At 31.1% G+C, this 20,453-nt stretch overlaps 2 protein-coding genes and 1 long non-coding RNA gene across 8 annotated transcripts; 1 reads left to right on the forward strand and 2 right to left on the reverse strand.

The window, feature by feature from the left end:
• Nucleotides 1–125: 125 nt before the first annotated feature.
• On the reverse strand, nucleotides 126–7,034 carry cn (Kynurenine 3-monooxygenase cn). 3 transcript variants are annotated; one of them, XM_089178820.1, is made up of 12 exons: nucleotides 3,516–7,034; nucleotides 3,024–3,389; nucleotides 2,857–2,922; nucleotides 2,442–2,632; nucleotides 2,264–2,312; nucleotides 1,686–1,785; nucleotides 1,421–1,592; nucleotides 1,094–1,345; nucleotides 933–1,022; nucleotides 708–848; nucleotides 459–620; nucleotides 126–376 (listed from the first exon to the last, which is right to left on the reverse strand). In XM_089178820.1, exons 4-12 carry the CDS (start codon nucleotides 2,511–2,513, stop codon nucleotides 272–274), a joined length of 1,143 nt encoding a protein of 380 aa, XP_089034946.1. In that variant the 5' UTR covers nucleotides 2,514–2,632; nucleotides 2,857–2,922; nucleotides 3,024–3,389; nucleotides 3,516–7,034; the 3' UTR covers nucleotides 126–271. The 3 variants fall into 3 exon arrangements, with proteins under 3 accessions (XP_089034946.1, XP_015185734.1, XP_015185733.1); XM_015330248.2 differs by having other exon boundaries at nucleotides 1,698–1,785; nucleotides 2,857–2,926; XM_015330247.2 differs by having other exon boundaries at nucleotides 2,857–2,926.
• A 142-nt stretch (nucleotides 7,035–7,176) lies between these two features.
• Nucleotides 7,177–20,303, reverse strand: Gdap2 (ganglioside induced differentiation associated protein 2). Of its 4 annotated transcripts, XM_015330242.2 has the most exons (13): nucleotides 20,043–20,301; nucleotides 19,759–19,960; nucleotides 14,544–14,732; nucleotides 14,321–14,463; nucleotides 14,061–14,193; nucleotides 13,822–13,931; nucleotides 13,480–13,719; nucleotides 12,626–12,797; nucleotides 8,797–8,950; nucleotides 8,348–8,487; nucleotides 8,185–8,239; nucleotides 7,930–8,080; nucleotides 7,177–7,507 (listed from the first exon to the last, which is right to left on the reverse strand). In XM_015330242.2, exons 3-13 carry the CDS (start codon nucleotides 14,726–14,728, stop codon nucleotides 7,272–7,274), a joined length of 1,719 nt encoding a protein of 572 aa, XP_015185728.1. In that variant the 5' UTR covers nucleotides 14,729–14,732; nucleotides 19,759–19,960; nucleotides 20,043–20,301; the 3' UTR covers nucleotides 7,177–7,271. The 4 variants fall into 4 exon arrangements, with proteins under 4 accessions (XP_015185728.1, XP_015185729.1, XP_015185731.1 ...); XM_015330243.2 differs by lacking the exon at nucleotides 19,759–19,960 and having other exon boundaries at nucleotides 20,043–20,303; XM_015330245.2 differs by lacking the exons at nucleotides 19,759–19,960; nucleotides 20,043–20,301 and adding an exon at nucleotides 18,924–19,073.
• LOC149030517 (uncharacterized) lies at nucleotides 8,957–10,748 on the forward strand. The gene is made up of 2 exons (XR_016178686.1): nucleotides 8,957–10,357; nucleotides 10,421–10,748. It is a non-coding gene; the product is annotated as an uncharacterized LOC149030517 (long non-coding RNA).
• Nucleotides 20,304–20,453: the final 150 nt, after the last annotated feature.

The following is a 20,453-nucleotide window of genomic DNA, read 5'->3' on the forward strand; positions in this document are numbered from 1 at the left end:
TCCAATCTTATTCTTAGATTCGCAAAGATTGTCATCTACGAACATTTCTATTGGCTAATGTATTTGAAATTATATTCGATTAATAATCGAATATAATCGATTTTTGGCGTGAAAGAAACATTATATATTTTTCATATTATTTTTAATCATTAATTGATAATAACAAATAATTACGATTACATGTGTAATGTTAGTTTCTCGTTAATCGTAATTACGAAGAGTATCAAAATTAGTTATAAAATATCTGTCAATATTTGTTGCATAGTCCAGCTTAAATCGTTGTTCTCATTTGTTCAAAATAAATGTTTGAAAATAAAATAGCAAAAATAGCAGCAGTTAACGCTGATCCTAAGTACCACAAACTTCTTTGCAATACCTAAGACATAAATTATTGTTAAATTTATATACTTCAATAATCATTATAATTACTGTTTATAGTATATAACATATATGATTACCTTATCTTGCCATTTTTTATTAGTAATACATTCTTGGAAACTCATTCGACTAAAATGTACTGTATTATAAAGTGGTATCCAAGTATTTGGAATAAATTTATATAGAAAAGTATCGAAATGTCGACGCAAAACAAAAGATTTTGTCTGTACTAAATGTCTCATCTACAATTAAGTATAGTATATATATATATATATAGTGTATACTATTATATAAAATGATAAATATATGCAAACATTATAATTATTTACCTCGATATAATTATACATTGCTAAGTCACATATCGCTTCTGCATCGTTACATCGAAGTTCGGAAAATTTTGGAAGAATTTCTATTAAATTCGAATTGTATTTTTCCATTAGATTGTCCAGCAATAAAATGTCCTCGAATCCCTGTAATTTCATTTAGTAGAAATTGATAGATATTATTTCATAATTAAAGCTACTATACTATACTATACTATAGTATACACTTACAGTGTTCATTCCTTGAGCGTAAAATGGTACCATAGCGTGTGCAGCATCTCCTACCAAAATGGCAGTTTTACCAACGTGAAATGGTCTACACTAGTAAACATAAATAGCAAATATTAATATCAATTAATGATGATAATAGCTAGAAAAATAGTTCTAAGTACCTTAATCGATATCAAAGTTTGCGGTTGTTTTTTGAAATAATCTCTAACTAATATTTCTTCGCCGATCAATGTCAATACATCGGGAAATTGTTTCTTATAAAAAGTGATTAAATTTTCAGGCGTTTTCAATTTGTCGAAAGTACTAAAAGGTGCGAAGAGATTAGCAGTAAAACTGTGATCCTCATTTGGTAATGCTATCATCATAAACTCGTCTCTTGGCCAAATGTGAAGATGATTTCCACTCATTGCAAACTTTTAAACAAATTATTTCATATTATTAATGATCTAATGCTTCATTACATCTAATGCTTCATATCATTATTATACCTCGTTATTTTTTCCAGATGGAATAAATAATTCAACGTATCCATGTTCGATGTAAGTTTGACTATAATTAAAAAGTGGTCTTTTCAAAAAGATCTTTCGTATGGTAGAATAAGCACCATCTGCTCCGATTATTAGATCTATATTTACTTCTTCCGTCCTTTGATTCTTCGTACTTAAATGTCAATTGTATAATATAATGAATATTTCTATAATTATCTATTTCATAAATATACAAAATTCTATATATACATACATACATACATACATACATACATACTTAAAAATTGTTAATTTTCCTTGCTCGACATCAGCGTCGATTACTTTCGAATTAAAGTAGAGCTGTACTTCAGAATACTTTTCTGCAGCTACATTTATAAAATATTAATGATATAGTCTGGACATTGTATAGAATTAAATATAATGGCCGATTTTAGTTGGCATTCTATATGATCGTACATACAGTACGTATATACAGGATGTAAAAGGAGACAACAGTATGGATGAAAGTAACCCGATACGTTTGAATTCTTGTGGCTTCGCACCGTAATATAGGCTGCTATCGGATGTTCAAAACCATTTTTTAATCTTGAATACCATATCAGGTTCGTATTATTTTTTTACATAAGAACTCTTTATGCACGATAAAAAATTGCTCGCGTAACCGCTATACATATATCTCTATATACGTATGTAACACGATAATAATTAATAAATACATTCAAAAAGTATTATCGAGAGATAATATTTAGAATTGACTTTATCATTTGAATATGTACAGTACAAATAAGATATAAAATGTGAAATAAAAAGTGATCATTGAAATTACTAGTAGAAATTACTCACCGTTAAGTAAAATTTCATTGAGATGTTGTCTGTTGACTGAGTAAATGCACTGAAAATCCAACAAAGATAGTGCAGATATTGGAAACATTGAAGAGGAAAAAATGTTAGATGATAATAATAATAATAATAATAATAATAAGCGTTTTAATGAATTAATTAATAATGAAAATATTCTTACATTTCCTTTAACGCTGTCATAAATCATTTCTTTCAATTGGCCTTTTCTATCATGTAGCATTCTACCTTTCATAGGAATACCGTGTCGATTAACAAGAGCATCCTCGAGACCTACTGCTCTTAAAGCTTCTCGGCCACGTATTGATAAAGCTAAATCTATACTTTGACCCACCAACTTTTCCTTTCTAATATCTGAAAGATATGTATCAATTTAACACATATGTTAAATATATTAGATCCGATAAAATACCACGATTCAAAGTAGAAAAAAGATAAGAAAGAAAGAAAGAAAGTAAGTTAAGTTAAAGTAAGTTATTATCAGGGTTATTATTACTCTAAAACTCTATAGTATTGATAGTTTTCCAATAGTATAATAATAAATAAATGCTTAACTAATTTGATTTGCTTATTATTACCTGAACGATATTCGTAAACAGAAATCGAGTGTCCTCTCTTAGCAAAGTAACAAGCAGCTAATGCTCCTACCTGACAAAAATATGATTAATATTTAGCAAGAAATATCTTCTAAGAAGCTTTTTCAATAATAAATATAAACAAAATATGTGTACATTTATGTACGTACCAATCCACCACCTACGATACCAATACGAATCTTCTGCTTACCGTCCGTCATGGTAACCTTTAGTTTACTGAACCATTCGGTTTGTCAGCTCTTACTTATAAGAGATATAGTATATGCTTTACCCTTTACATCCACATATACTACAAGCGTTGAGAGAGACGATCCCCTCCATTATTTTCTAACAAGGTGAAGAAGATGTGTCGTGCGATCGTCTCCCCTCCTATTTTTTTGAAATTTGCCACACTTGTAATAGTCCATGAGAAGATTCATTGTGGCTTTAAACTTGGTGCAAATACCAATTGAAATTTCACATAGATGAAGTTGTAGTTGTAGTAGTCTACAATAGCGCCGATACCTATATCTTTTCTACAATAATATTGAGATAATATTGAGATAGGGTTAAGTTTGTTTGTTTACCTTTTTTCGAACAGATTTTTTTCTTTTTTTTTTCAGTTTTTTTCAGTTTTTTATTGTATCTACTTATATACTTACTCTGGGAAAAAACCATAGGCCGTAGTATTCTATCAAAAGAATAGCAGAAGTAATGCATCCTTGTTTTTTCCAAAATATGCAGTTCTCAATATGTATTCAATTTATTTCTGTATATCTTACTAGGAGTTTGAAAACATTGCTAGATATTGACTGAAACTAACAAAATGTATATATTTGTATGAACTCCTAATATAAAGTATGTGCCGCCATTTACCTACCGGTAATAATTATTAATTTATTTTATCGACTGGTTAAACATTTATTGCCATCTAGCGGTAATAACTATTACTTTATCTTACCGCGCCATCACACACATTTTACCAGTCGGTAATAAGAAGATACAGATTTTCAAATATATTTTTGTTAAATAATTTAAAATGAATACAACGTAAATCATTTTTTAATTCACATAAATATAAATAATTGGGCGAATCGGTAGAGATTTGGCACATGATATAATTATATAGATTAACAGAGCTAAAATTGATTGTCACAAATCAAGCTGGGGGGATGTTCTCAAAATCTGTCGTTTACAACATTTTTGACAACTTCGAATAAGAAATTGGATATAAAGTGAGTCTTGAGAATTGAAACAAATTTGATTGTTTACATTGTCTGGATATACACAGAAAACATATTTATTCTCTTGATCAGAAATCACAGCCAATTTGTAAAAGAATTTTTCTTCAATAGTAAATTTGACCAGAAGTTTGTTTGTTTATTAAAATAATCATAATGTTCCTTAACAAGGTGTATCGAATAATAATAATAATAATTAGTATTGACACACGCGCATGATAAATGTAGATAAAAAATCTCTCTCTTTCCATTTTTTGATATAGATAAAAAAAGATGATACAGGGTGCCTGCAAATGATGTATGTACTTTTATTTTTAAATGAAATTTATGGCGGCACATCTTTTAAAATCTGTATTTGAAATAATATTCTTTTCATACTTTTTTCCCTGTACTTATATTGTCAAATAGTTTCAATATATGTATTTTTGTTTTTATCTTGCTGACTATTTAAAAACAGATAGAAAAAGATTTTATATCAAATGTAATTGGCTATAATTGATTGTTGACAAAAAAAAAAAAAAAGAAAAAGAGAAAAAGAGAAAAAAAGAAAAAATGCAAATTGTTAGCTGTAATCTATACTGGCATAGGATTGTTTAGTTATCTAGATAACTCTATCTTTTAATTGTAGGACTTATTCTCTTGGATATTTTCTAAGCCAGAGTGTAAACGATTGCTTATCTCTTGGTCATGTACGAAAAGCTTATTTCACGTTCAGGATCAGAAAATCTATAATATAACATATACAATCATTTATACGTATATATAGGATTTACTGTATTAAGGCCTGACAGAAAATGTATGACCCTTCGTTTACAAATGAACTCTTTAATCTTTGCTATAAACGACGCTTAACAATTTTTTGTTTAATTTATTATTATTATTATTATTCTTATAATGATTTGTATCGCGTGCAACGCATTGCGAGCAAGCTCTCTCTTCCAAATGATTTTATTGCTTTAATTATTTATTTATCTCTCCGTTATTTTTTGGCAAATATGTAGTATATGGTCCTGGCGCCATCATGATCTTGGCTGATCGATTTTTTGCGATTTTTTGCGATTTATTGCATTTTTCTTCTTCTTTGAGAAATACTAATAAATAGTAATGATCAAATTCATAAGGCTTTTTTATTAATAAACGACTAATTTTTGTCTTCATCTTTTCCGAAAATATTCATACTATGCAGTGGCAGATGATTATACTCTTTCTCTCTCTCTCTCTCTCTCTCTCTCTATATTATACTCTCATATATATTTATAACAGATTTTTGTTATAACGGGAGTTGCTACTTAGTAACTCGCGATAGTATTATATGACTACACACATTGCAAACGATATATTAATATAATTTATATAACAATGATGCTCTTTTTGCATATTCAACTTGGTCTATTCTTTTTCATTCGTGTCCTATGTATAGAATTATATAAATAAATGACGCATATACGTCTAATCCGGCACTTTAAACTAAGTACAACATACTTTTTTCACAATCACGTGAACATTTTGTTTTTTCATCTATTTTCACATAGATTTAACGTATTATTATTATTATTATTATACCATCGTCATGAATGTTTTCTCATATAACTTTATATCATCACACATTTCTCACATAATGTGTGTGTGTGTGCTTATAATTCTATACAATGATAAAGAAATCATTTATTCAATGAAGGAACAATCAGAGTCTTACAATAAACTCGAGATTGTATGTTTGGTATTTTTCTAACACTGAATATAACAAAATTCATATTATTTATTTATATAAAATATAAAATAGTCAATTATTGATCATTTTTCAACAATATCCTACTAGATTAGTATTTAATAAAACATCATTAAAATAATATACATATAACAATACAATTGTGTTTATATATTTGGTCGTTTCAACAGTTATTTCGTTGTTCTTTATGATAATGAAAAAGGATTCTTCGTCGTTTAACATCCTGGACTGGATGATCATTTTATTTTTGCTTAAACACAGCAGCATTTTTAACAAGCAAACCTTTGTTAGGAAAAAACGAAATAACTTTTTGAACCACCTAATATATATTTGTTCTTATTGTTTCTAATTAATTCTAATTTTTGTTTCTTATCACATATGGAAAAAGAAGAGAATAAAGAAATGATAGATTTGTCATTCTTTCTAATTCATTCTCATTACTTTTCACGATAACGATTACAATAACGAGAATATTAGTTATTGGTGTTTTGGCAGCCGATATATTTCGTTTAGGCGAATGAGAACTCTTTCGAGTATTAATGATCTATCATCGATCATTCGAAAAACAAACACGCCCCCCCCGCACACACGCAAGCACGCACGCACGCACGCACGCACACATACACACACACGCGCGTACATAGTGAAGATTTCAAATTGATCCTACAACTGTCGGATAGTTACATATTTTTGTCGGCAGGCTTAAAAACGCATATCCAATATTATGATTACATTTAAATTTGTAATAATCTAAGGTGTGATAACATTACAAAAAAAAAAAATACAAGATAATGTTCAATCTTATATATATATTTTTGTTTGTGCACTAATGGCAGTTGCAGGATCAAGTTAGAATTCAAATCTTGACTATGATCCAGCTCCAATTAATGTTAGATCTATATCGACGAATATAGATCAGTCATATATAAGTAAGTAATTATCGTGTCAATCAATCTTACTAGGACTATTTCAAGAATTCACAACTTTGTTTATTTTCTTTCTATACTTCAACTTTTTATAACCCAGTTTTTTGTATCCGTATCTATAGAAATATTATGTAATGTGAAAATTATAAACAAAATTAACAATTTCAAAGTTGTAATTCGTTATAGAGATTTAAATGCGTCACTTCCTCTAAGGAAATAAAATAAATGAGCAAATAGAAATGACAAAAACTATATAAATGTTTCAAATTGTCCTAGGATTTTAATATATATTTTATTATATATATTATTATATTTTCGCTTCCTCGAAGAATGCCAACATTGGTTAGTGTTGTAGGAAGCTATCAGCGAAATATTTGTATTACATCATTATTCTCTCGACGTTCTTTTTGTATAAGGCGTTTTTCTATTCTCCTGTTTTTTTTTCTTTTTCTTTTTCTTTTTCTTTTTCTTTTTCCTTGCGTTGAAAGGGAAGAACGATAAGGGACATATGGGATAAAAGTTTTACGCGTTTCGATAATTAAATAATCGTAGCTTCAATTTTGTATTCAACCTAAGCAGCAGCACGTCTTTGCAAAAAACTTCTCTCTTTTGCTTTTCTTTGAAGATGTCATTATTTTCTTCTATACTCGCATGATGTATGTTCTTGCGCTCTTTCATCTTTTTTCGAGGAGTTACGTTCGCGACGATGTCTCTACTTCGGAACATTGTTCTGGCGTGTAATATCGTATCCCGTTTATCTGCAAATTTATATAGAATTTCATGATATTATAGTGATCTATAAGGACTTCAACTTTTTCCTTTGAAGTTTATTAACACGTTGATTGGCGCGCATTTTTCACATTAACTTATCAAGCAATTACTTTAATAACACAAAAAACGTCCTCACATGTCCTGCATATTTTCTTTCTAATTATACAATTATTTGTGCATATTATATATGTCATTATTTTGTTCAAAAGCTTATAAAGACCGATGGTGGTATTATCTACAAATTTATCAGTATCGATATTTACTCTAATTATGTATTTTGACTAATGGTCGTGTCATGTCGCGCATAACGCGACAGTCAACGTGTTGATACGATTGTAAACAATTAACGCTCCCTTTATAATTGGTCAGATTTTTGCACAATTATAAATAAAAATGGAATTTTAATCACATTTTACCGTCATATCGTATTCCGTGATGTATGCTGGAATTTCTAATTGATCAGGTGCCATATCTTCGTACAAGTATTCGATGCCAGACAAATTATGCACTTTTTGTTTTATCGCTGGTGCCATAAATGTCGTGAACCACCACGTCATCATCTACAATACAAAAATAAAAAAAAAAAAAATAAAAAAAAAAACAATACTTGTTAATATTTTGCCCAAATTGAACACATTCCACGCAGAAGAAAACGAATACTTACCTTAGTCCAGAAAGTAGGATGAATGATATAAAAGTGCTTAAGATTCTTTTTATATCTAAAAGAAAACAGGAAAATTAGTCAAAAATGTATGTTAAATAAATAATAATAAAAAAGAAAAAAGAAAAAAGAAAAAAGAAAAAAGAAAAGTATATATAAATCTTACTTGTACGGAAGGACATTGTAGACTTCGCGTAGCCATTGTAAGCTAGGATAATTGCTGCTTGTTGTCAACGTGTGAAAGTATGCGATTACATAATCACCTTTCACGATAGGGTCTAATAATTGAATGACGTACAGTAAAGCCTTCAAAAACAAACGAGATACGATTTCATATAAAATAATAGAAATAGGGTTGTTTTTTGATCTACACTGTTTTATAGTTAATCTTTTGAAGATGAACATTTACATCATAGAGACGATTGAGGAACTTTTTTCTTTAGATGTTCTATTTGTGGACATATACATATTGATTTGTTACAGTGGCGCGCAGAGAAAAAGGGCTGCGGCCAAACATAAACTAAGGCGTGGTACGCAATTGAATAATCCATAAACTACCGTAAACCTACCTCTAAACGATATTATTATTATCATTATTATTATTATTATTATTACCTTGTCCAAATTAATGTTTGTAGCAGGGAACCATTTGCCAACAAAGACTACGACTGGTCTTCCTTGACGATCTACACCACTCTGATAAAGACAACCAATTCCAGACACCTCTGTGAGATCTTCCGTTTTTGCTCTTCTCAGAAGCCTTTCATATCTATAAGCAAAAGATAAATAAATCAATCAAAAGAATTTGTAAGTTAAGTTGAGCGTGCGTGTTTTTGCAAAGAAACACGTTACGCTTACTTGCTGCGCTTACGATTATCGATTAGAAAATGTTCGGTAAGACTTTACATTTACACACAGAGGTGTTTGTAAGAAAATTGACCACCTGCGATTCTTTGATTATTTATTTAAAAAGAAAAACTAGTAGGTCGTTTGAAACAAAACAAAAAAAAAAATAAATAAGTCCAACTACTAATTGCGTTCCGTTAGACTAGTTATGAGAACTGTGCGAATAATGTTTCCTTTTTTTATTACGCGTTCAAGTCCAGAGAGGAAAAAGAATACTTGAGAAACAGAGGCAAAGGAGTATTCTAACCGGAAGTAGAGTATCATCGAGTGTTTTTTAATTACTGAAGCAATTAATGCTAATACACGTGATCTGTTTAATTTTCATTTCCTCATGTAGATGTGAAATATTATACTATTATTATAAATATTTATAGAAACATCATTTCGAAGGTATCTTGTGTTCATATATTTGCTTCGTGGAATGATAAGAATTGAACAATTGACGTTGTGACCGTTGTGTGTGAAGATTACATTGACAAAAAAATATAAATCAAAATGAATAGTTAAAAATCTCCTTTAATGACATAAATATTGAAATATTGAAATATTTTTCTTTCCTGTACGTAGAACATCAAACGTGTCAAGTAGGATCGAAACAAAACTAAGTAGATGATATGTATAAAGTCGTAATTGCATAGAAAGAAAACGTACTATTATTTAACATGATATTAACTTATATCAAGGTTTTAACTCGATAACGTTTTCATATTAACATGTTTTTTGTTGATTCAAATGAAATAGCAATACGTTATCGCATTCAAATTTATTCAACGGTGATTAAATATGTTATGATTACTTTTTCTTATCACCTTATCTCATTTCATCTATATTTCGGGATATTGCATTTAGTAACAACTATACTATTTGTTTATACAAAATTCGAATTTCTTTCAAAGTATTTTCTTTTATATTGTAATTATATTCTTTAAATTTGTAAATGAAAATTGATTCGGATTCTTGTAAAATTCGATTGATTCAACGGGTCCAAAATTAGACGCAATGCACGTATATGGCACGTAATTGGTACACACAGATAGACATGCGCATGCCTACTCTATGGGTATCTGTGTGTATGTGTGATGTACCCTACTACGAATTTCGATTCTATTAGTTATTATCGTCCTCTCTCTCTCTCTCTCTCTCTTTTTTTTTTTATTTTGGTTTATTTAACGTTGTGTCAACCTTGTGTCTTTGTTCCGAATTAAAGAAAAACACAAAATCCTTAATGTTAGTATGAAAATTCGACGACGCAATTAATTTGTTAGAAAAGGTATAACACTTTGAAATTTTCTTCTATATACATAGATGATAACATAACTATATAATGTGACAGATGTAACTACCAATCACAAACGTGTTTGATAACGCAGAAATATCGATTATATATTCTAGCATAGAGGTCAAATGGAATTCTATCAAATTAGATTGAAAATGAAATATAATAAATCGATGTGCGTGATTAGGTATTGGTGTCCATTCAGGTATTGTGAATTTGAATGATAAATATTACATATATAAATAAAATAACTCTTCACTGACTATACAAAATAATAATGATGAATGAAATTATATAATATAAAGCACGTGTCAATATTAACAATGAATGATAGAAAAATTCAATACAATAATGAATAAAATAAAAAAGAGAGAAAGAATGTCAACGTAACGTTTTAATATAATACCTACCGGTCTTCATCCTCAATCACATCCACCATGTCGATCATGACCATTTTTTGTTAATATAAATCTTGTTTTTGTTTTATACTCTTTCAAAACTCACTTATAAACACGCACACAGTTATATTATGAAATTTAAACAAAAAACTATGTGCACATACATACGTGTGTATATATAAATAAAATAAAAGTTATACAAATAGAGAGATAGATATGAAGGAAGAGAAGAAGAGGGAGAGGAAAAGCGACGCGATGATACCGTGCGACGGTTCGTAACGAACTGAAAGACGCTAACGAATCTTGCTAACCGTGACCGCGACAACGACAGAACTATGAGGAGGACAACGAGGACAACGACGATGACGACGACGACGACGACGAAGGCAAACAACGACGTCGTCTCGTTCGTTCCTTCCTTCGTTAGTTGGTTCGTTGGTTTGGTGGGCACGCGCTTTTGCCAATAAGCATCAGAGCGCCTGCTCGACGTCCTTTTAACTACATACATATACACATACATATACACATACATATTAAACGTACGAGACGTGACGAAAGATATCGTGTGTGCATGATTTAATATTTCTTTCTTTCTTTCTTTCATCTTTTTTTAATTAAATTGCTTATAAATTATTCATTGCCAAGAATTGATTATTATTTTGAAAACTCGTTAAAAAAGTTCCATACATGTATAGTTAAATAATTAACGTTAAGACCGAAATTGAGCATTTTGGATCAAGGATTTGTTTTTGTAAGAGCCGGTTCTTAACATTAAAAGTAATAATAAATTATAAATATTAAGATAAGGAATCTTTTTTTTACAAAGACAAAATTGAAATGAAATGTTTGTCCATATTTAAGTGTAAAAACAATTTACAAATAATCCATAAAGGAGAGTAGAACATTATTGACTAGTTATACGTACTAGTTATACTCCCACACGTCGTAAGTGGGAGTGACCTAACGCATGAGTTCCCACCCATATCCCTATTTCTCTATTTCTAATTAAATATATTACATTTACGCATATGCACTTAAACATTGACTGACTTAACATGAATTCCCACTCATCCTTTGGGATGAAATAATTCGTCATATCTCATATCGAGATCGAGGTCGTAGGCGATACCGGAAATGCAATCATAAGTATTCTTTTATATACCGTAGCTTGGATGTATTCAAATTGTTTGCCAAATGTAAGCACTTCAACATTTTCTGACATGAGTAATCGATGATTCATCAAGAATAATCTAACCGTCAGATATTATTATTATGCAATATTGCGTGAGAGAAAAAGAAAAATCAATTTGTTAAGCTTCTACCGTATTAGAATGTTAAATAAAATAGAAAGCAACTAACAAATATATATATATATATAAATGCTAAAAATTACATAGTATTATAAAGATTCACATTTCTCTATATTTAACAATATTTTGTAAATGAAAATACAAAGATGAAAGAAAGAAAGAAAGAAAGAGAGAGAGAGAGAGAGAGAGAGAGAGAGAGAGAGAGAGAGAGAGAGAGAATCAAAGTTTTAAAGGCTTAATTATCTCGTTATTAAATAAGATAAGAATGTTGGTATCTTTAGGCTTGCACACACACCCTCCTACTTTGTTTTTTGAATCATACCGATTAATAAGAAAAGTTATATTTAAAAGCTTCGTCATTGAACAACTCGTACTATTTCTTAATAGAAATATACTCCCAATATTGCGTTTTCCTTAGATCTTCGAATCATGAATGAACCTAAGATTATTAATTGTACCTAAGATATTAATGTGTACGTTATATTGTTACAATCGTATTATACGTATGTGAATAGGTACAAGAAGATATGAGTAAAGTTTTGACAAATACTAACCTTTCTTTTTGTTGCATCTGTTTGATCATGATATCAGCAAGAGGATCAGTGACCGATCTCTCTCCGAGTAGCCTTTGTCGATCCAAGTCACCTTGCATTTGTGCAAATGCATGTTCCCCGATATTTACAGATGTCTCCAATTGTGAAGAAAGTTCTACAGTTTCTTCGTCGTCTGGCAACACACAAAAGTTATTTTATAAAATGTCATTAGAAATATTTTCTTACAACTGATATTATAACGTTTCAACTAAAATGTTATTGTATTTAGATTGTAAAATGACAAGTCTTAGGAACTTTTGTTTCAAAAATGATCTACGTTATTTCGACTTTATTTTATTTATTGTCCTATATTTTGAAAGTAAATAATATATTATAATCTATCTTTCTCGATGAACGGTTGTTAGACGACTCTTATAAAAATAGAATAATAGTTATCTATTTGTAGAGCTTTAAGGTCCTACACTCTCGTCCCGATTCGATCGACTAATTCGATATTCATCCAAGTAATGCATACTGCCATATCTATTTACCGAATGACCCACTTAACGGTATGATCGATTTCTAACGGTTGCCCTGCCCTGCCCTGCCCTGATTTGAACTTGAACCTTTTGAAAAATAAATGATTCTTTAGGAACACAAGAAGTTAATATATATTTTAATAGATGAAATCGTAGAGAATATAAATAACACATATAATTATTAATTCTATTATCATAGCCTTACGGATTTCGTCTTACGGTCTTATATACGGTCTATATTTTTGCTCATTTTTGCTCATTTTTGCTCATTGGATTTAATCATATTCTTGAATAATCCAAAAGCTCAATCTAATTAGACGTTAATAGCGTTATTACCATGTAAAGCATGTTGAGGATTGTCAATAATTCTAATTTGACGGTCAGGTAAGAGTGGTTCTCCATCCGGTCCACCTAAATCGATTGGTAACTGCCAGCACGCATTGTCCTGTTCCGCCAAATTTCTTGGAAAATATAGTGGCAAAAGTATTTCATATATACCGAGGTCAGAGGCTTCTAGGACGAGGATAATACAGGTCAGAGAGTCTGAATATTGTTCCAGAAACCTTCTTATCGTTCCTACGATGAAAAAACATACATTTATATTAAGTACACATACATATTTGTTGGAACATATATTCTATTAGAAAGTGTTTCGAAATTTGTCAAATGTTCACATACTGAGTGCTATATGTGCTCCTGCATCAGATGGATAATTTCTTCTCACCGAGTTGATTACCGGCAAAGCGATACTACGTAACCCAAGCTCTCGACATTTTTGTAATACATTCCTGTAAATAATGCAAATAATAACATTAATAAATATTTTCATATCGGACAAAGTCCGTCGTCATTACGTCATTACTTTCCGCCCGATTCATTTCTTATTGTATGATTGTATCGTAATAAATATTATATACCTATAACAACAATGCAAAGTATTCTGAGCTGCTGTTTGATATTTAATATTGTAATATGGGCCAACCGTGTGAATGATAAACCGTGCTGGTAAGCCGTGTCCTTGAGTTACTCGGACTTCTCCAGTTTTACATTCTGTCCAAATAATTATTATAGATTGATTAGATTTTAGTTTTAACGTTTTAACGTTATAACGTTATAACGTTATAACGTTATAAGAATTAGTTTAGTTTGTATATTAGTTTGTACTATAGTACTACACCTTTTACTTCATTATAGATTTCCATCTTAAGTGCTGACCCTGCACGATCGAATATTCTTTGGCACATGATGCTATCTTCATCCATTGTCTCATTCGTTGAGTTTATCACGGCGTCGACTTGTAATACCGATATATCGCCAGTCCTACAAAATCAAAAATATAAATAAGAAGCAATTGGGGAATTGAAATAAATAATAATAATAATAATCAATAGATAACTTACCATAATGCGATTTTGTTGTTAAGTGCAGGTTGATAGGGAAATGGGCTAATGGTGTGATGACTCGGTTCGTCGATAGAATTCGAATAATCCGTGAATCGATGTTGAACAGGAAAATCGGTCCATTTTTTCAATGCACTTATATCGACGACATCCGGGGCGATACGCAACGGTTCCATCAGCCTCATTCAGCTGAAACCAATAATTCTACATGTAACAACACAACATTTTTTCAAGTATAAATAATAAATATGAAAATATTATACGTATTATATATTGAATGTATGATATTTTCTTTTTCAAAAACGGAAAGTCAAGACCGAAAAATGCTTTTGGTGTACGTTAAGTTCTAAAAATAAACGGCTTTATCGATGAAAATATAGGTCATATACAGTAGATATGTACGTGTATATGGTGGTGTGTGTGTGTGTGTGTGTGAGAGAGAGAGAGAGAGAGTAAAATGCCGAAGGACACGGCCCGGAAAAACAATTGAATTTTCTCAAATTATTCGCTGTTTCGTACGTTTTCGTTTCCGTATACGGTCAAACTTTCGAGCTACTCTACTTGCATATAAATTCAACTGGATATACACAGTCGTCATAAACATAGAAAATACATATACAGATCCGCATGTATATAAGTGTATAATATGTGTATAATATGTGTATATATGGAAAAAGAAAAGAAGATGGAAAGTATATAGGATATTATAGGATCCCCTTATTATATAGACAAGGAGACAGAAAGACTGGCGCCGTGTCTGGCCTAACGCCGATCCTATACCCTCTTCTTATCCCTCTTATATTCCTTAGTATAAAAGAGGATCGTCGACCTTAGCTTTCCAAAGTAGTTTTTAGTCATTCCAAATAATCCCCTTAAATGTTAAATCTTTAACAATAAAAGACGTTCTCATTTACAATATGAGATATAAATAGTCTGGGTTTTGCAACAAGATTACATGCAATAACATGTGTGTATGTTAATATCTATAATATATCTTTTTTTTGTTTTCTTCATTTTATGATATGACCTCATTACGGTCACATTATATATATATATATAAAATGGTGGTCAATACAACTAACAATTTGATTTTTTCACGTTATCAACACACACACACACAAGATACGAATTATCTTTCCATTAATCATCAAGATTAGATTAAAAAGAGCCTTAAGCATATTAGCTGGTGAAAGTCACGAATCATTTTGTTGAATTATCATGACAATTCATTAGAACTCATAAAATTGTTATAAAATTGGGCGAATGTAATATTTAAATGAAATATTTCATACCACTCTAATAGATATATATATATATATATATATATATATCTATTATAACAAAGCCGTAGCAACGCGTTATGTTACGTCACCGTGGACGTTAAATGGTTCATCGATTAACTGGCGTCAATCAGCTAAAAACAAAGTTTAGAATTTGTTTTTGATCTATTTCTAGTGACAATTGTAAGATTAGTCGATGTGTAAAATCACGTAGAAGAAAAGTAGCATAACTCGCGTAATTCTAATGACATTTTGTCGAGGTTTCAGACGAGATTAGATGACTCGCGCGACGAGTAGAGCTATCCAATCAGTGGAAGAAACCTTTGAAAAGTAGAACATACATGCATTCCCGGTGACCGTGTATATATGCAAATGAGGGGGAAAAGGGGGAGAAAAGTTGAATTCTTTGCCATCTCAAACAAGGGCTTCTTTTATAACTGAGAGAAAGAGAGAGAGAGAGAGAGAGGGAGAAAGCTTCCATTATTGTAACACAATAGAAACATTGAAAGGTGCAAAAGGTAGAATGAGATAATGAACATTTGTTAAATGGAAGGATAATAAAGAGAACAAAATCGTAGTTTAATTCTATCTGACCTACATAAATTATCTAAAGGAAATAATATATAAGAGGAGGAAGGGTAGCGTGGAGAAGAGCGTGGAGGAGAGCGTGTGAACCTTAAGAACCTTCTGAGGAATCTCGAGAAAAAAGAACATCACGTCAGGTGTTTCTGCCTGATATCTGATAGTGATGTTAAGTGGTGGTGCTCCTCGTCGCGTGTCTTGGCTCACTTTTTTCGTCCCCGTTAATTTGATCGAATAATCATTTTCAAAGTTATATTTAAACATGCACAAAAAGAAAGAAAGTACATTCATTTTAGCACTAGACAGGTATACTACTAGATAACTTGGAACGTTTTGAGATTCCACTTAAAAAAATACGCGTTACTGTAGCGTTACTGTAAGTAGGGTAGAGCTTTCTTGGCTAATTGGAGAATAGTCGGAAGCACGGACGAGCCTAACTCCAATGTTAAAACTTCCTTTTCATTTTATTTTGCTTGCACAATTATTTAAAGCTCCATATAATAAGATCAAATGTAATATTAAATAGTTACAATATTTTGGATATTTTGCAAATTCCATTTAGATAGAGAAACATCTACAACATACAACGTAGCAACGTTTAGCAATTAAACGTATTTTTGTGGGAACGTATGTTAAGTTTGATCTTTTTTTAGAAATTGTTGAAATGAATTTATACTGATACTCTGATGTGCAAATAAATCTATTAAAATGAAGCGAGATAGAGATTTTTGTAATGATTTTGTACATTAGCACACCTACCTAATACAAATGTGTAATTGGAAAGATTTGGAATGAACTTAGTACAATGTGTGTTTGCCTAGCTAACTATTATTCACATCCGGTTGTTGAACCGTATAATACCAGATAATAAAGTATCATTAGTGAGTGATCAATGTAATTACAATTGAAATATAATACCATCCCATCCATTATTTGATTCATTCGAGAAGAGACAAATAAAAAGCATTACACACTTAATAATTATATTCTTCTAGCAAGTTTTCTAAATGATTTTCCCAAGTTATCCCAAGTAATTATCACAATGCGTGTAAATACATATAAGACATAATCACGCACGTTGTTCGACGTTGCGTGTGCGCTTGCACCTGTTGTACCCTAAGTGTGACTCAACGGTTTATATGTATAATGAAATATAAAAATAAAATCTATACGTTATTAATAAAATATAGTATGTTATAAAAATAATCTATAAGTAAATGAATGAAAAAATGCTTCTTTTCTTTTTTCTTCCACCACAATACCCTTATTATACAACGCATGTTAATAAAGTTCAATGTGCAATATAACATTAACATATGTAAAACGTTTTATACAAGTTTTATACAAGGAATTACGAATACAATATTATCTTTATCTTTATCATTATTATCGCGCGCGTTGTAATATTTATTTAATAGAGCTATGTGTGTATGTATGTATGTTGCTACGTATATACCTTGTACATCCTCCTGTATATAACAGATTTTTGTTAAAAATTAAGTTTATAAAATGAAAAAACTCGATAATATCCCATTATATTGATCGATTGAAGAACCTAATTATAAGGTTTGACTTGAACCTTGTTTCTCCTCAAGCTACAATTTCCATAAGAGCCATGTATATGTCATAATCATCGAGTATAGATCATAATCGATATTTGGGAAACGGAAATATACGATTAGTATATCAGTATTGCGTCAGGGTTGCGTCATTACCAATAGTCATTTCTTTACGATTAACAACAAAATCAATTTATGAGTAAAACAAACAGGAATTTTCCTTATAATTAAAAAAAGATAAACAAGATTGACTTACGTAGAATATACTATCTATAATAACTATCTTTTTGATTATTGATACATTTTGTAATTGATTGCTAAACATATTGTAAGAATTCAATGTTTCCTCATAGACGGATAGAATTATCTTGACACATTTGACTTTTCTGCACCTGTTACTCGACCCAAACAAATATCTTTCATATGTTCATTTTAATTACTTACAATTTATTTACAATGTTATATGCTAATAAATTGATGAATATAAAATGTGCATTTTAATGCAATTATGTCATTGGGAAACGCTTGAATCGATATTAACTCGGTTAAGATTGTAATCCTTGTAAGTGTAAGTAAGTACGAAGAACGTAGTCTAGTAGTCTATCCAAAAAATATATCCATCATTTCCTTTTTATACATTGTAAAAAGAAAAATATTAGATGAGAGAGCAAGCATACACATGGATACACATGGATACACATTTTAATGAGGAAAGTAACAAGAAATGTACCAATTGCACAAGAGGGATTAAGACAGAGATAGATAGGTGGAAAAGGTAAAGCGAACGAACAGACGGAGAACGCACGACACGAATTATCGACGCGCGTTTCTCGGACATGCTGCTATGCTGGCTCACACCGATCAAGGTCACACACACTGGAGGGTCTTCCGTTAGGTGTACTTAGGAAGCCGATGCGATTAACATCGCCAAAGGAAAGAGAGAAAGAGAGTATCTTTACCTTGTCATTAAATCAAAACGACCTTTATATCTATTACACACTAATACGAGTGGTTACAGTGCTAGAGATTGACCCTTTTTCGCCTCTGTATGTCTGTCTGTGTCTCTCTATGTGTTTTCACAGAAGAAAATCGTTGTTGAATGCAACATAGTATAACACATTGAATAAATAGAGCTTAAATAAAAGAGACAAAATGTACGAAAAGAAAAATATCCAACGTCCACACAAGATTCTCGATGATGACATAATGCATAATGACGAGTGGTGTTCGACAAAGATCGAAGTACGTTTCACGCACAAGGCTAGCAACACGTATTCATAGCTTACGTTTTTTTATATGCAAATGATGATAGGAATTTACATTAATGTAAAAAAATACTTTGCTACGTCTACCGTTAAGGATTTCAATATTTATAGGAAAAATGACGAGAGAGAGAGAGAGAGAGAGGAAAAGCGTCGCCTAGACATCGAGCGCGATTTCTCTTATTCATACAGAGATAAAATATTTATCAGATAGCTTGCTCACAAACAGCGGATCGTATCGACGAAAGATAGAGAGGGGGAACAAAAGCAAGAATGAGAAAGAGGAAAAAGAAAATGCATCGATAGGAACAAATCCATCCAAGTTGTGTAAACATATGATATCGATGATGAATAATAGGAAAAAACTAAATACAAATCTAAACGGGAAATAAAAGAAAATAATTCTTTTACTTTTTTACACGCAATATATATATATATATAATATATACATATGTGTATATATATGCATATATATGAGAAAGAGATAACCGCGTGCTTGATCGCGCCGACGCATTGTCCTCGGTGCACTCACCTTCGAAACGTCCGCCTTAGGACGACAGGCAGTCTCGTGTCTGCAAACGCACCAGGCAAATTGTATTCGTTAATCAGGATATTATCCTTATGTAGTATACGTCTTGTAACACCAAGTACAAACGATTAGATCCTTATTGGTGTCCCTGACAGGTGTTAGTATACCTAATTTTCCTTCTTTTTCTTCCTCCTTTTCTTATTTCCTTTTAAAAAAATAATCTAATAATTTCCTTCTCTCTCTCTCTCTTTATCTTTCTCTTTCTACGTAATCTATCCTCTTCTAACCTTGATATTTTTTATTTCCTTTTCTTCTTCTTCTTCTATCTTCGACTTATTTGATTTGAATTCCTTGGGATTTATACGAAACGTCAGCTTCTTCTTCTTCTTCGTTTTCCTTGTTGCTCTTGAACCCCTTCTATGTTGTCTCGAGCAAAGACCCGCCAAGAGGACTCACGAACGTTTGGACGCATTCGCGATTTCGAGGACAACTAAAATACAATGCTCACCCCGAAACGATCACTATGACACTGAAGCGCGTGTGCGGGGAGACGAGCCGGCGGCGCCACTTAAGCCCCCACTCCTCTGCCATTGAAATTAAACAACAGCGCCACACCGCTTACTCTTACGGCGCCAATATTTGAATCTCTCTTTTGCGAGCGAGGGAAAATGGCTTGCTTTCGAATTGTGATTTTTTCA

Source organism: Polistes dominula, unplaced genomic scaffold (genome assembly GCF_049000335.1).
Source record: "Polistes dominula isolate Pdom_NZ unplaced genomic scaffold, Pdom_raw_medaka contig_18, whole genome shotgun sequence".
Lineage (NCBI taxonomy): Eukaryota > Metazoa > Arthropoda > Insecta > Hymenoptera > Vespidae > Polistes > Polistes dominula.